This window comes from Ranitomeya imitator, chromosome 2 (assembly GCF_032444005.1).
Source record: "Ranitomeya imitator isolate aRanImi1 chromosome 2, aRanImi1.pri, whole genome shotgun sequence".
Lineage (NCBI taxonomy): Eukaryota > Metazoa > Chordata > Amphibia > Anura > Dendrobatidae > Ranitomeya > Ranitomeya imitator.
This window is the reverse complement of record NC_091283.1, coordinates 552,947,824-552,962,863: the sequence shown is the minus strand read 5'-3', so window position 1 is coordinate 552,962,863 and position 15,040 is coordinate 552,947,824. Positions and strand designations below refer to the sequence as shown.

Below are 15,040 nucleotides of genomic sequence, written 5' to 3'. Positions count from 1 at the left end.
AACTAGCTAAAATCTAGCTGTTACCACTGCTAGCATCATGAGCAGTGTCTGCGCTATTATATGAGGGATGGCCAGGTCCATAGTCGTGTCTGAGGCTAGTCGCCTTTGCACACCCTGGCTTCCCATCACGTGCAAAGAACGTACTTCTATGAAGGTACTCTCCGGGTCTCTTCTAAACTGCTGCAGACCCCATTCGCATGATTGCACACAAATTGAGACACAGTCTTGCTTTATCTTCAAACACAAAACTTTACTTGCTTCTGTTTGCAGCACATCCTTCTCAGTTACATTTACAGCATCGCCTTTCGCAGCTCCCTGGGCACCCCGGCCCCTACATATTTATGCAAAAAACACCATCCAAGTAGTACAACATATTATGGAACAGCAAACATTTAGAATACACCATTATTATTATTATACATTTTTATAGCGCCATTTATACCATGTGGCTTTACATATGAACAGGGCAAATATAGACAAGTATAATAAACATGAGTAAAACAAGGCAAACACAAGTACACGAGGGAGAGGACCCTGCTAACGAGGGCTCACAGGCTACAGCCATAAACATCATTAAATGAACTTAATCTTAATCAGTGCAGCAACCGGGACGTATTTAAAGGGGTAGGGGGTATATCAGTCTTTGTGACCCCCTTACAGTTACAGTGTCAAAATGGTGCTAAAACAAGATGTCTGCTCTTTATGTGGAGAGGGACATGTGATTTCAGTAGCCAATGACACAAGGCCTTGTGTCAGGACATTGTGGATGTTTCCTGCACCCTGATTGGCTAGTCGCAATGTGCACACATAAAGTTAGGGAAAAAAATACTGTTTACAAACATGCCGCTCCTCTACAAACCCCCTCCCCTCATCAACCACGTGTCCCATGCTCATGATACACCACCATTATTGTTGCAAAAGTGCTGAAAATACTTTTGTGGCAAATACTTTCCCGCACTTTTTACTGAATGTTACTGATCTTTCCCGATTTTATAAAATTTTGCTCGTGTTTTCCGATAACGAATCCAAATGTGCCATATTCGTGCCGAATTTATGTTTGGCAAACCTTTTCCGAACAAATTCGTTCATCACTACTAGTGTCTCATAATTAAACTACATGCTTTCTTTGGCTAATTTTTATTCACGTGGATGACAACAAGGTTTGAAAATAAAGTAAAGCCAAAATGTTCATTAAATTTAGCATTAGGTAGTTAAGTTTATGCAAGAAGACAATTTAAAGTAAAAGAATACAGCTAAAATATTATCAGCCTCCTTTATTTGTATTGGTATTTCTGTATTTTAGCAATATGGATAACCCATCTTATAGGTACAGACAGTTTTGAAGAATTGGCAGTGACAGAATGCACATGGTTCACAACAGGGTGGTGCAGGTGGCTTACAACTTGATTTTAGAGGCACACAGTGTGGAGGTGGTGTCCGTGTCGTCTTTTTAGGCAGAACCTTTTTCTGTAATATAAGTGATAATAAACATCAGTTTTAGCAATCATAAAACAATGTGTTATAACCAATACAAATATATGGAATGTATGATCTTGGCTATTAGTTTCATAATTCTTCAGTTTAGAGTTTTAAAACACAATCTAATGCATCCTTGCAAATATTAGGTTCATAAGTGTATACATTACTTATGTTCTGCAAACAGGGTTATCATTTTATCTTTTTTGCTTTTCTGCTTAATTTCCTTTGTTTATGCTTAAAGGGGTTGTCCCCTTTGAAAACACTTATTCCTGCTAGTTCAGTTTGTTGTAAAAAACATACAAACCAAAAACGCACTATACTTAATCTCCCCATGTCTTGTGCTGTGTCACAGGGCCTTCACCGGTCATTGTTTATAGGTTGCAGTGGTGACATCACGTCGACAACACTGCAGTCAATCACTGGGCTCAGCGGCTCTGTCAATGTAGACAACAAGAGCTGCAGAGCTTAGTGATTTGCTGCAGCTCTGTTGATGTGACACATCACTACTGCAACCAAACAGCAGAAAAGGGGCAGGACTCAGTGCTGGCCTAGAGATTATGATAACTAAAGGCAGCGTCGGCCTGGAGGACCTTGTGCCCACCAGAGAAAATTATTCTTGGGGCCCACTATGTAGCTACATAGAAATAAATTCAAGACAATCAATTGTGTGGTAAAACATGCTGATATCAGGGTATAATAAAAGGTAGTACATGTCTTAATTATGTAGCAGGGGTTGGGGTAGCCCCCTTATAGAATATAAAGTAGCTCTCCTCATAGAATATAATGTTGCCTCCCTCATGGAATATAATGCAGCCCCCCTCATAGGGTATAATACAGCACTCCACAAAATATAAAGCAACCCCCTCATAAGGTATAATGCAGCCCCCCACAGAATATAATGTAGCACCCTAATACAGCATAATGCAGCCCCCTCATATAGTATAATGCAGCCCCTCCACAGAATATAATGTAGCCTCCTCAGAGTATAATGCAACCCCTTTATAAGGTAGCCCCCATAGAATATACTGTAGCCCGTCATTGGGCATAATGCAGCTCGCCTCATATAGTATGATGTAGCCCCTGAGAGAATAATGCAGCACCCCACATATAATATAATGCAGCCCCTCCACAGAATATAATGTAGCCCCCTGAGAGTATAATGCAACTTCCTCATAAGGCAGCCCCCCATAGAATATATTGTAGCCCCCTCATACGGCATAATGCAGCTCCCCTCATACAGTATAATGTAGCCCCCTGAGAGAATAATGCAGCCCCCCACAGAATTATAATGTAGCCCTCTCATAGGGTAAAATGCAGCCCCCTGAAAAGGTATAATGCAATCCCCTCCACCGCAATCATTGTTCTCCCCCTCCACCCTCATCATTGTACTTATCACCACCTCCATCATCGCCTTCTCACCCACCAACTCCATCGTTGCCTCCTCCCCCACCACATTGTCCTTTCCACCACTGCCATCTTTGTCCTTTACACCACAGCCATCATTGCTTTCTCCCCACCACCATTCCAACACCTCCATCATTGCCTCCTCCCACCACCATCATTATTGTCCTTTCCACCACAACTATCACTGCCTCCCTCCCCCACATCATCATTGCCTCCAACCCACCACCATCATTGCCTTCTCCCCCACCACCCCATCATTGCCCATTCCACCACCTCCATCATTACCTCCTCCTCCAACACCATCATCATTGCCTCCCCACCACCATCATTGCTTTCCCCACCACCATCATTGCCTCCCCACCACCATTATTGCCTCCCCCCACCACCATCATTGCCTTACCCCCGGCACCCCATCACCCATATCATTGCCAATCTCCAATATCTCCAATATACACACACACGCAACACCCCTATCACACATACAGAACCACACACACAGCACCGCACCACTCTCTCTCTCAGACACACACAGACGCACACACACAAAGCAACGCACTGCACCACATACACATGCAGGCAGGCAGAAACACACACAGCACCCAGTCACCTCTCCACTAGTGACGAGCAAACATGCTCACCACTACTTGTTACTCGCCCGAGTATCACTGTACTAGGTGTACTCGGTGAACACCAAGCATTTCTGAGATTACTCGGCAGGAACTCGGGTCTCCACCCACATCGCATCTTTGGCGGTCTTTAGAGACCCATTCAACATGCAGGGATTGTCTGCCAGGCACTGTAATGCCGCAGCCATCTTTGTTGTGGTCTTACAGTGATTGGCACAGCATCATCAGGGGTATAAGAGACTGGACGCCGCCCTGCTCGGCAGATTCAGGTCCGGAATGAGACAGTGTAGGGAGAGCTGATGCTGAGATATGGTCAGGTTTGGGGATTTCTTAGTCAGTGTTTGGTCTACCATCCTAACCTACTCAAATCTAGCTAAACCAACAGTCCTTCTAAGGCCAGATCACACATGCGAGAAATACGCCCTAGTCTCGCATGTTAATACCCGGCATTGCTGCCGTCACTCAGGAGCGGAGCGTCCGGCTGCATAGCAATACATGGAGCCGCACGCACCACTCCTGAGTGACGGCGGCAATGCTGGGTATTAACATGCGAGACTCTGCCGTATTTCTCGCAACTGTGATTCCGGCCTAAGGACTAATTCCGGAGTACATAGGTTGCAGTGTTAGGTAGGCAGGGGAGTATATGTCGCTCTCTACATATCAGTGCAAGGCCTGCAGGCGCTGTATGTGTGTATATAAATATCATTGCAGCATACATCAAGAGGGTCCATTCCATTACTGTCTGCTGCTGCTGCTACCTATAGAATATATAGACCGTATATACCTAGCGCCAGGTATAATTGGCTAGGAAATTTTTTTTTGCCAGGTTAATAGAGATTATTTTATTGCAAAGCAATCCAGAGCCCTTTTTATTTCTCCATTTGCTTTTTGACAGTTCACAATATAGCCAGATAGTTTTCCTAGCACAGCGTGAAAATCCAACAATTTTAAAGGGGTCACAAAAATCACTTATGAAAATCTTTCCTTTTTTGTGGTATGGTAGAGTAGAATTTTTTTTGAGTGTCTTACACAATTTCTTGACACCATTTTGCTGACCCCCCCCACCAAAAAAAAATACATAGAGGCCACATATTTCACAGTGTGGTATATCTGTGACACACCTCATACATCCGTATGCAAAAATTTGGGCAATTTAGGCCTAAATTCCATTTTTGTTGTCTGTTACTCTAGTTATATACAACACTATTTTGCATTTAAAAAAATAAAAAATGCAGGCCACATGTTTGGCAGTGTGGTATTTCCCTGACATGCCTTATATATCTCCATGCTCCTAGTTTGGGCATTTTAGGCCGGTATTCCAGTGTTTTTTTCTGTCTGTTACTCTACTTATATACTGCACTATTTAGCAAACCTCAAAAAAATACAGGCCACATATTTGGCAGTGTGGTATTTCCATGACAGGTCTCATATATCTGGGTGCTCCAAGTTTGGGCACTTTAGGCCGTTATCCCAGTGTTTTTCCTGTGTGTTACACTACTTATATACTGCACTATTAAGCATTATAAAAAACTAGATGGCAGCCCGATTCTAAAGAATCGGGAGTCTAGAATCCGTATATACTTTATTTATTCAAATGTAAGAATAATACAATTAATAAATAATAGTAAGAAAGAACAAAAAATGGCTGCACTCACCAGCTCTTGACAATTCTTGTTATTTAAGGTACAGTTGCACAGGATCCATAAACATGCTTATGAGGGGAGGGATGAAAGACATCAGACGACAACTTTGCGTGTTGTGGGCAGTGTCAGGTAGTAGGAAAATAGCCAGTTAATAATAGGCAATAGTTCTTTGCAGGAATGCAGATATTAATAAATAGGCAGTTTATATTGCAGAGAAATTGCTGGGCAATAATGGACAATGTCCTTATGTGGCAAATAATAGAGCAATATACCCAATGTGGCAAAGAAGAGGTTAATAAACGGCAGTCTCTCAGTATAACAGTCAGTGAATAATAGGCAGTATATGGAGAAAACACCAAACAAAAGTTCAAAATTGGTGTGAAAATGTCACTGAACCACTTCACAACTAAATATATATAGTTTTGGTAAATGGTATTATCATTTTTTTGACGAAATTCGGCAGGAGCTTGAAGAGCAACGTCACTGGGCCCGCCTCCACGCAGTAGAAACTTGCTGTGAGGTAAAAATTCAAAAATCACACCAAAATGGCGGGCGGAGTGTGTCACAGTACGGCACGTTTCTGATTGGTCGCTCGCAGCAGGTGGCAACCAATCAGACACTGGACACTGTTGACGTCACTTATCTCCGGACATTAGCTCCGGACATTAGCTCCGGACATTATCTCCGGACATTATCTCCGGACATTAGCTCCGCACATTAGCTCCGGACATTAGCTCCGGACATTAGCTCCGGACAAAGCCACGGAAGTTGGCACAAATTGCAGGAAGTAGTATTCTAGGCAATTATATATTAGATATGCAGGCCACATATTTGGCAGTGTGGTATTTCTGTGACAGGCCTCATATATTTGACTGCTCCAAGTTTGGGCATTTTAGGCTGGTATTCCAGTTTTTTTCCTGTCTGTTACTCTACTTATGTACAGCACTATTTAGAATTTAAAATAATAAAAAAGACATGCCACATATTTGGCAGTGTGGTATTTCCGTAACAGGCCTCATATATCTGCATGCTCCAAGTTTGGGCATTTTAGGCCGATATCCCAGTTTTTTTCCTGTCTGTTAATCTACTTATATACAGTACTAGGGTTGAGCGACCTTTACTTTTATAGGATCGGGTCGGGTTTCACGAAACCCGACTTTTTCAAAAGTCGGGTCGAGTGAAATCGACCGATCCTATAAAAAAGTCGGGGTCGGGGTCGGCCGAAACTCGAAACCCAATGCAGTGCATTGGGTTTCCAATGGTTCCCAGGGTCTGAAGGAGAGGAAACTCTCCTTCAGGCCCTGCGATCCATATTTAAGTGTAAAATAAAGAATAAAAATAAAAAATATCGCTATACTTACCCTCTGACGCGCCCTGGTACTAACCGGGAACCTTCCTTCCTTCGAATCAGCGCTTTCAGGACCTTGCGGTGACGTCGCTGTGACGTCGCGGCTTGTGATTGGTCGCGCGACCAATCAGAAGCAGTGACGTCACCGCGACGTCACCGAAGGTCCTGGAAGCGCTGATTCTTAGGAAGGAAGGCTGCCGGAAAGAAGCAGGGCGCGTCCGAGGGTGAGTATATACCTAATAGGAATATACTCACCCTCGGACGCGCCCTGCTTCTTTCCGGCAGCCTTCCTTCCTAAGAATCAGCGCTTCCAGGACCTTCGGTGACGTCGCGGTGACATCAGGGCTTCTGATTGGTCGCGCGGCGGTCACATGAGTGGTCGCGCGACCAATCACAAGCCGCGACGTCACCGCAAGGTCCTGAAAGCGCTGATTCGAAGGAACGAAGGTTCCCGGTTAGTACCAGGGCGCGTCAGAGGGTAAGTATAGCGATATTTTTTATTTTATTCTTTATTTTACACTTAAATCTGAATTCCGATACCAATTCCCGATATCTTAAACATATCGGGAATCGGTATCGGAATTCCGATTCCAGATTCAGAAGATCGCCGACTTCATGGCCGACCCCACACAGGGGTCGGGTCGGGTTTCATGAAACCCGACTTTGCCAAAAGTCGGCGACTTCTGAAAGTGGCCGACCCGTTTCGCTCAACCCTATACAGTACTATTTAGCAAACCTAAAAAAAAATATAGGCCACAAATTTGGCAGTGTGGTATTTCCGTGAAAGGCCCCATATATCTGCGTGCTCCAAGTTTGGGCATTTTAAGCCGGTATTCCATTTTTTTCCTGTCTGTTACTCTAATTATGTTATACTAGATGGTGGCCCGATTCTAACGCATCGGGTATTTTAGAATATGCATGTCCATGTAGTATATTGCACAGCCCACGTAGTATATTGCCCAGCCACGTAGTATATTGCCCAGCCACGTAGTATATTGCCAGCCACGTAGTATATTGCCCAGCCACGTAGTATATTGCAGTCACGTAGTATATTGTCCAGCCACGTAGTATATTGTCCAGCCACGTAGTATATTGTCTAGCCACATAGTATATTGCACAGTCACATAGTATATTGTCCAGCCACGTAGTATATTGCCCAGTCATGTAATATATTGTCCAGCCATGTAGTATATTGCCCAGCCATGTAGTATATTGCAGTCACGTAGTATATTATCCAGCCACGTAGTATATTGTCCAGCCACGTAGTATATTGCCCAGTCACTTAGTATATTGCCCAGCCACGTAGTATATTGCCCAGCCACGTAGTATATTGCCCAGCCACGTAGTATATTGCACAGTCAAGTAGTATATTGTCCAGCCACATAGTATATTGCCCAGACACGTAGTATATTGCCCAGTGACATAGTATATTGCCCAGCTACGTAGTATATTGCCCAGCGACGTAGTATATTGCCCAGTGACGTAGTATATTGCTCAGTGACGTTGTATATTGCCCAGTGACGTAGTATATTGCCCAGTCACGTAGTATATTGCCCAGTCACGTAGTATATTGCCCAACCACGTAGTATATTGCCCAGTGACGTAGTATATTACCCAGCCACGTAGTATATTGCCTAGTTACATAGTATATTGCCTAGTGACGTAGTATATTGTGCAGCAACGTAGTATATTCCCCAGTTACGTAGTATATTGCCCAGTGACGTAGTATACAGCACAGAGCCACGTAGTATATTGCACAGCGACATAGTATATTGCCCAGTTACGTAGTATATTGCCCAGTGACGTAGTATACAGCACAGAGGCACGTAGTATATTGCACAGCGACGTAGTATACAGCACAGAGCCACGTAGTATATTGGCCAGTCACGTAGTATATTGCCCAGTGACGTAATATTCAGCACAGAGCCACGTAGTATATTGCACAGCGCAGTAGTATACAGCACAGAGCCACATAGTATATTGGCCAGTCACGTAGTATATTGCCCAAGTACGTAGTATATTGCCCAGCCAGGTTTGTCACAGGTTAAAAAATAAACATGTACTCACCTTTCCGAGGGCCCCTTGTAGTCCACGGCAGCTTCCGGTCCCAGGGTTGGTATGAGCGCAGGACCAGTGATAACGTCACGGTCACATGACCGTGACGTCATGGCAGGTCTTTCTAGCGCAGGCGCGCAGGGCCTGTGATGACGTCGCGGTCACATGACCGTGACATCATGGCAGGTCCTTCTCGCGCAGGCGCGCAGGGCCTGTGATGACGTCACGGTCACATGACCGTGATGTCATGGCAGGTCCTTCTCCCATACCATATTTGCCACCGGAACCTGCAACGGAAGATGGCGGCCGGCGCGAGCGACTACGGAGGGTGAGTATAGCAGGTTTTTTTTTTAAATTATTATTAACATTACATTTTTTACTATTGATGCCGCATAGGCAGCGTCAATAGTAAAAAGTTGGGGGGACACAGGGTTAATTGTGGCTGTAACAGAGTGCGTTACCCGCGGCATAACGCGGTCCGTTATCGCCGGCATTAACCCTGTGTTATCGGTGACCGGAGGGGAGTATGCGGGCGACAGGCACTGACTGCGGGGCGTAAGGAGCGGCCATATTCTTCTGGACTGTGCCCGTCGCTGATTGGTCGCGGGAGCCATGACAGGCAGCTGGCGAGACCAATCAGCGAATGAATAACTGTGACGGAAGGACAGACAGACGGAAGTGACCCTTAGACAATTATATATAAGATACAGCACTATTTAGCATTTAAAAAATAAAAAATACAGGCCACATATTTGGCAGTGTGGTATTTCCGTGACAGGCCTCATATATCTGCGTGCTCAAAGTTTGAGCATTTTAGGCCGGTATTCCAGTGTTTGTCCTTTCTGTTACACTACTTATATACAGCACTATTTAGCATTTAAAAAAATAAAAAATACAAGCCACATATTTGGCAGTGTGGTATTTTCGTGACAGGTCTCATCCATCTGTGCTAAAAATTTGGCCATTTTAGGCCTATATATTCTAGTGTTTTTGCTGTTTGTTACCCTACTTATTGACACAAATTTGATAACCAAAAAAACATTTTGAACTACAGTCCAGATAGTTTAAAGTGTGGTTTTCCCGCACACGTATCACATACGAGTATGCTCCCAATTCAACCATTTGTAGTGAACGTGTAAAATATTCTAGTCCATTTACAATGGGCAAGGCGCGTGGCAAGGGATGGGGAAGTGGACGTGATGGTGATGGTGCATGAGAAGGCAAGCTGAAAATGGGCCACAAAAAACACTCACATCTTCTCGCTGGACCTTAGTGTCCCAAGTCCTAGGGGACCGCAGCAAGACAGTACTATTGAAGCCAGAGCAGTGTGAAAAGGTTGTTAGTTGGATAGCAGATAATATTTCCAGTTACTTTGCCACCACCAGCACCCTGTCTTCTACACGGTCAAGTCTGAGTAGCCGTGAATATGGACCGCACATTATTCACCCTGATCCTCCTTCCTCCCACCATGCTGAATGCCCTGAGACAACTGATCCCACACTTGGACACTCTGAAGAGCTGTTCACTTTTCCATTAATAGATTCGGCCCTCTCGCCCAATCCATTTGAAGCGGGGCAAGATGAGATTCCATGTAGTGATGACTAAATATTTGAGCAGCCACAATCACAATAGGTGGACGATGATGAGACATAATTGCCATAAAGTCAGGAGGAGGACCAGGGTGCAGAAGTGGAAGATAAGGTGGATGATATAGTAACTGACCCTACCTGGCAGGAGGACATACAGAGCGAAGACAGCAGCACACAGGGGAAGGGAGGCATAGCACCCCTTCAGGCAGGAAGAAGCAGTGTGGTGGCTGCAGACAGAAGGCCGTAACACCAACATGATGGAAGTTGTCAGTCCAACTGTTAGGTCTTGCTGAGTCTGGTTATATTTTGAAGACTATGCCGTTAACCCCAAACAGGCCATTTGCAACTCCTGTCATGCCAGCATCAGCAGAGGTAGCAAAACTACCAGCCTTACCACCACCAGCATGATCAGGCACATGGCAGCAAAGCACCTGACTTTGTGGGCCCAACCCCAGGCTCCAGGAACAGCATCTGCGGATGACACCACTGCTTCCTCCACTGTTGTGCCTGAAAGCCAATCCCCTGTCCACAGTGCATGCGAAGATGCCTCCTGCTCTGCACCTGCTGTTGCCCACAATCAAATATCTCAAGCACATCCACATCCTTGTCCCAGCACAGCCTTCAGTTGTCTATACCCCAGTCATTGCAACACAAGCGGAAATACGCAGCCAGTGTCCCACAGGGCACAGTACTAAATTCACACATTTCTTGTCTACTTGAGCTGGAAATGTTGCCTTTTAGGCTCGTGGAGGTGGAACCTTTCCGCAATCTGATGGCTGAGGCCGCCCCAAGGTACTCGGTCAACAGTCGCCACTATTTCTCCTGTTGTGCTGTCCCAGCATTACACAAGCACATGTCCCACAACATTACCCGTGCCCTCAACAATGCAGTTACTGGGAAAGTACACCTAACCACGGACACGTGGACAAGTGCTTGTGGCCAGGGACGGTACATCTCGCTGACAGCACACTGGGTTAACATAGTGGAAACCGGGGCCCAGTCAGACCTTGGGATGGAATACGTCCTAGCGACGCCAAGGATTGTGAGCCCTACGTTAATCAGGGTTGCCCCCACAGTCTACAGCTCCTGCACCTTCTCTTCAGTCTCCATCTCTGAAATGAGCACATCAGTCCCAAGCTGTAAGCACTGCAGCACTGCTAAATTCAAGCGGCAACAGGCTGTTCTGAAACTAATATGCTTAGGTGACAAACCGCACAATGCTGAACAGTTGTGGACAGCTCTGAGAGAGCAGGCAGATCTGTGTCTGACACTGCTGAACCTCCAGTCAGGCATGGTTGTGTGGAACCTGGTGGCAGCTCTGAGGTGAGGCGAACTGACACATGTACCATGCCTAGCCCATGTGCTTAATCTTGTTGTTCAACGGTTTCTAAAAAGCTACCCGGAGCTGCCAGATCTGCTTGTTAAAGTATGCCACCTGTGTGCCCATTTTAAAAAGTCAGCTACAGCTTCCGCCCTTACTGTACTTCAGCAGTGATTGCAGCTTCCAGTTCACCGACTGGTCTGTGATGTCCCAATGCTTTGGAACTATACACTGCAGATGTTGGAAAGGATTTGTGAGCAGAAGAGCGCTGTTGTTGAATACCAGCATCAACAAGGCCATTGTTATTCAGGTCAGACTCCACATGTAAGATATCAGGAGTGAACATGGATGTCAGACATATGTAACATCCTCCAAAACTTTGAAGAGTCCACCAAGATGTTGAGCGGCGATGACACCATAATTAGCATCACCATCCCACTTCTCTGCATTCTGAAAAGCTCTCTGCTCACAATGAAAGAGGAGGCATTGCAGGCGGAGCAGGAGGACATGGAGCAAGGAACCAGGATCCGCCTCCACCGCCAGGACACAATTGTGTGTCGGCGCTTTCCACTGGACCACCTATGCGGATGACGTGACCCCTGCACCACTGGTGGATATGAGACCCAGATCCCAGATAAGTTCTTTACGCGGTTATACCGCTCATTATTAATGTGCATCTCTCCATAGTTTCTTTATGGGTGAATCCACTCCACACCGGTACTCATGTTAAGGGATATCCTCTGCTTCCATCGCCTACATCCCTTCCGTTTTTGCCAAGTAACTCTTGCTGCATAAGGACCCTAGAGTTTTACAGGTGTGTCCACCCCACACTGGTACATTTATGCTGCATGGTATCCTCTGCTTCTGCCTTCTACAGTCCTTCCTTGTATTGCCATGGAACATGTGTTACATAAGGACCTTAGCTGAAGCCTACATTGGACTATTGTACTTGAACCACACATATTTTTACTGTTAAGAATAAGTACCCGCCGGCATCCTTCTGGCACCACTCTGTGATCAAGGCCACGGTGTGGCCGAAATGTTAGAATTGCTGCCTTGTTACGTCTTCAACTTTTGCACCTTTTAATAAAAACTTTCACTTCAGCAAAATTGACTTAACCTGACGTGTGCAGTGATTCTTTTCTTCAAGTATTTGGGGCCATCTGACTCCGTTCACTTGCACCGTCTACATCCCATCTACAGTCGAGTGCTAGCTCTTTGTTTACTCTACACAATGAAAGAGGAGGCATTGCAGGCGGAGCAGGAGGACATGGAGCAAGGAACCATACTGGGTGATTACACATTGCCCAGCCTCATATCATCCCATCGTGGATTGTTTGACAATGAGGAAGAGGAGGAGGAAGAACGGGAACTACTTTCATGCGCTGTAGGCAGTACTACAAACACAACTGTCATACCTTCTGTTCAGCGTGGATGGCCTGAGGACAGGGAGGAAGAGGAGGAGGACACTTGGTCAGTCGTACTGTTGGTGAGACACGGAAGGCTTGCCTGTTACCAGTCTGGCACACATGGCTGACTTTATGTTGCTCTGCCTTTCCCGTGACCCTCGTATTGTAAACATTTTGGTTGACAGTCATTACTGGGTAGTGACACTTCTAGACCCACGCTACAAGGAGAACTTTCAATCTCTTCTTCCAGAGGCAGACAGGTGTACTAAAATTATTCCCATAGTCCTATATTTAACAATGGCTAAAGTCACTTCGACATGGAACATCAACACATTTTCAAATGATAAATACCAAGAGAAAAAATGAAGTGAAGGAGAAAGTACAATTTAAAACAATGAATTTATTCAGAACTTATTCTAAAAAAGTGTATTTACACATAGTATAAAAATAGACAAAAAGCGGGGGGAACGGAAACCTCCAAATACCAGGGGAGGAATCTAGCAGAGACAGGGGAACACTGGCAAAGTTCTGGGACATTTTTCTCAGACCCTCCAATCTCCCTGGCCCTGAGGCGCAGGGTAATGTCACAAGGAATGGAATGTTTTCTAAGATGCTGAGGGAGTACCTTGCTGACAGTAATCACAGAGGACGTTGGTACTATGTGCCTTTTAATTATTGAATATCTAAGCTGGACACGTGGCATGAAGTGTCTCTCTAGTGCCCTACCGCTAGCGTTTTGTCAGAGCGGGTTTTTAGTGCCGCTGGTGAAATTATCACAGATAAGTGCATTCGCCTGTCAACGGAAAATGTAGACAGGCTGACAAAAATGAAGAAGGGCTGGATTGTGCCAGACTTCTGTACATCACCAAATGACAGCGAAACATAACCTCCAATACAGTGTCTTTTTGGGAGGTGTATTCCCATACACCTCTTCACACGCCCACATGGGTATACGCTTCCTGATTTTGGCTATTTGGTGTACTCCTCCTCCTTGTCCTCATCCTCATCATCCACCACCAATAGAACACCAGGGTGAATGTGTTCTATGCTGCTACAGGCAGTCAATTTTTTGGCAAGGGCGTCTATGATCCCCATAAAAAGTTTTTAAAAAATGTACCCCCCATGGAAAAATGTTTGTCACTTAGTGTATGGGCATTCCAAGTCTTGGAGACACGCTCCTTTAAATTGGGCCTATTTTTTAATGAGGCCTTCCTCCACATATCATAATCCACCGCCATTAGATCACCAGGGTTAACGTGTTCAGTGCTGCTATAGTCACTCTAGGTTTTTGCAAGTGTGTTTATGATGCCCGTAATAAAAATATTTACACAGTTTGTTGTTGTGTACCCCCCTTTGAGAAAATGTTTTCAGCCCATATACTTAGTGTATGGGCGTTACGAGTCTAGGAGACCCGCTCCTTTGTAATGGGACAGTTTTTTATGAGGCCCTCCTCCATGTTTCTTCCAAGGGGGAATTGGGGTACGTGCAAATTTGGGTCAAAGGCAGCCCTTGCATTCAATGTATAAGGAAACAGTATGGCAGGACCAACTGAAGAATGTGAAGTGTGTTTTCCTGTGGCCATCCAGTACATGGGTTCAAAGGCTTATTGGGGTGCATATGACTTGGCAGCAGAGCAGGCCTTGTAGTCAATACATAAGAAAACAGTATGGGAGTACAAAATGTATAATGTGAAGTGGATTTTCCTGTGGCCATCCAGTATGTGGATTCAAAGGCTTATTGGGGTGCATATGACTTGTTTCACAGAAAACCCCAAAAAATTCTTAAAAAATCTCGTCGTACGACATTGAGCGGGGGCGCCACTGCGCAGGTCTAGGGTGCCAACCTCCGCTGGCAGGTAGGGTGTGGCACCCCTAGGGGTATTTGCCACAAAAATAGTTACTGACACTAAATACAAATACTAAAATAGCAAGACTGCACAACCACCTCCGGCCAGAGGGGGGAGCTCCAGAGACTCCCCTTGATCCATTCTGGTCTGAGAAAAGAACTGGCAGTTGGGCTAAGGAGCTGAAAGTGAGAGCTCATAGAGCTGAATTTCTAACAGCCCTATGACGGTTTCCAGGCCCAAATCACCGGCCTGAGGAGAAGAGGGATAGAAAAAAAGGACATTGTGAGAACCGGGTAGCATTAATCACTACCCAGAACAGG

At 45.3% G+C, this 15,040-nt stretch overlaps 1 protein-coding gene across 2 annotated transcripts in view; it reads right to left on the bottom strand.

Annotated features, from left to right (window-relative positions):
- Nucleotides 1–229: 229 nt before the first annotated feature.
- The window catches only part of ASIP (agouti signaling protein), a 156,083-nt gene continuing 141,272 nt past the window's right edge, over nt 230–15,040 (bottom strand). For both annotated transcript variants that reach the window (XM_069751965.1, XM_069751966.1), the window contains one exon: nt 230–1,467. In XM_069751965.1, coding sequence (XP_069608066.1) covers nt 1,300–1,467 — 168 coding nt within the window. In that variant the 3' untranslated portion in view covers nt 230–1,299. The remainder of the gene's footprint in view (nt 1,468–15,040) is intronic.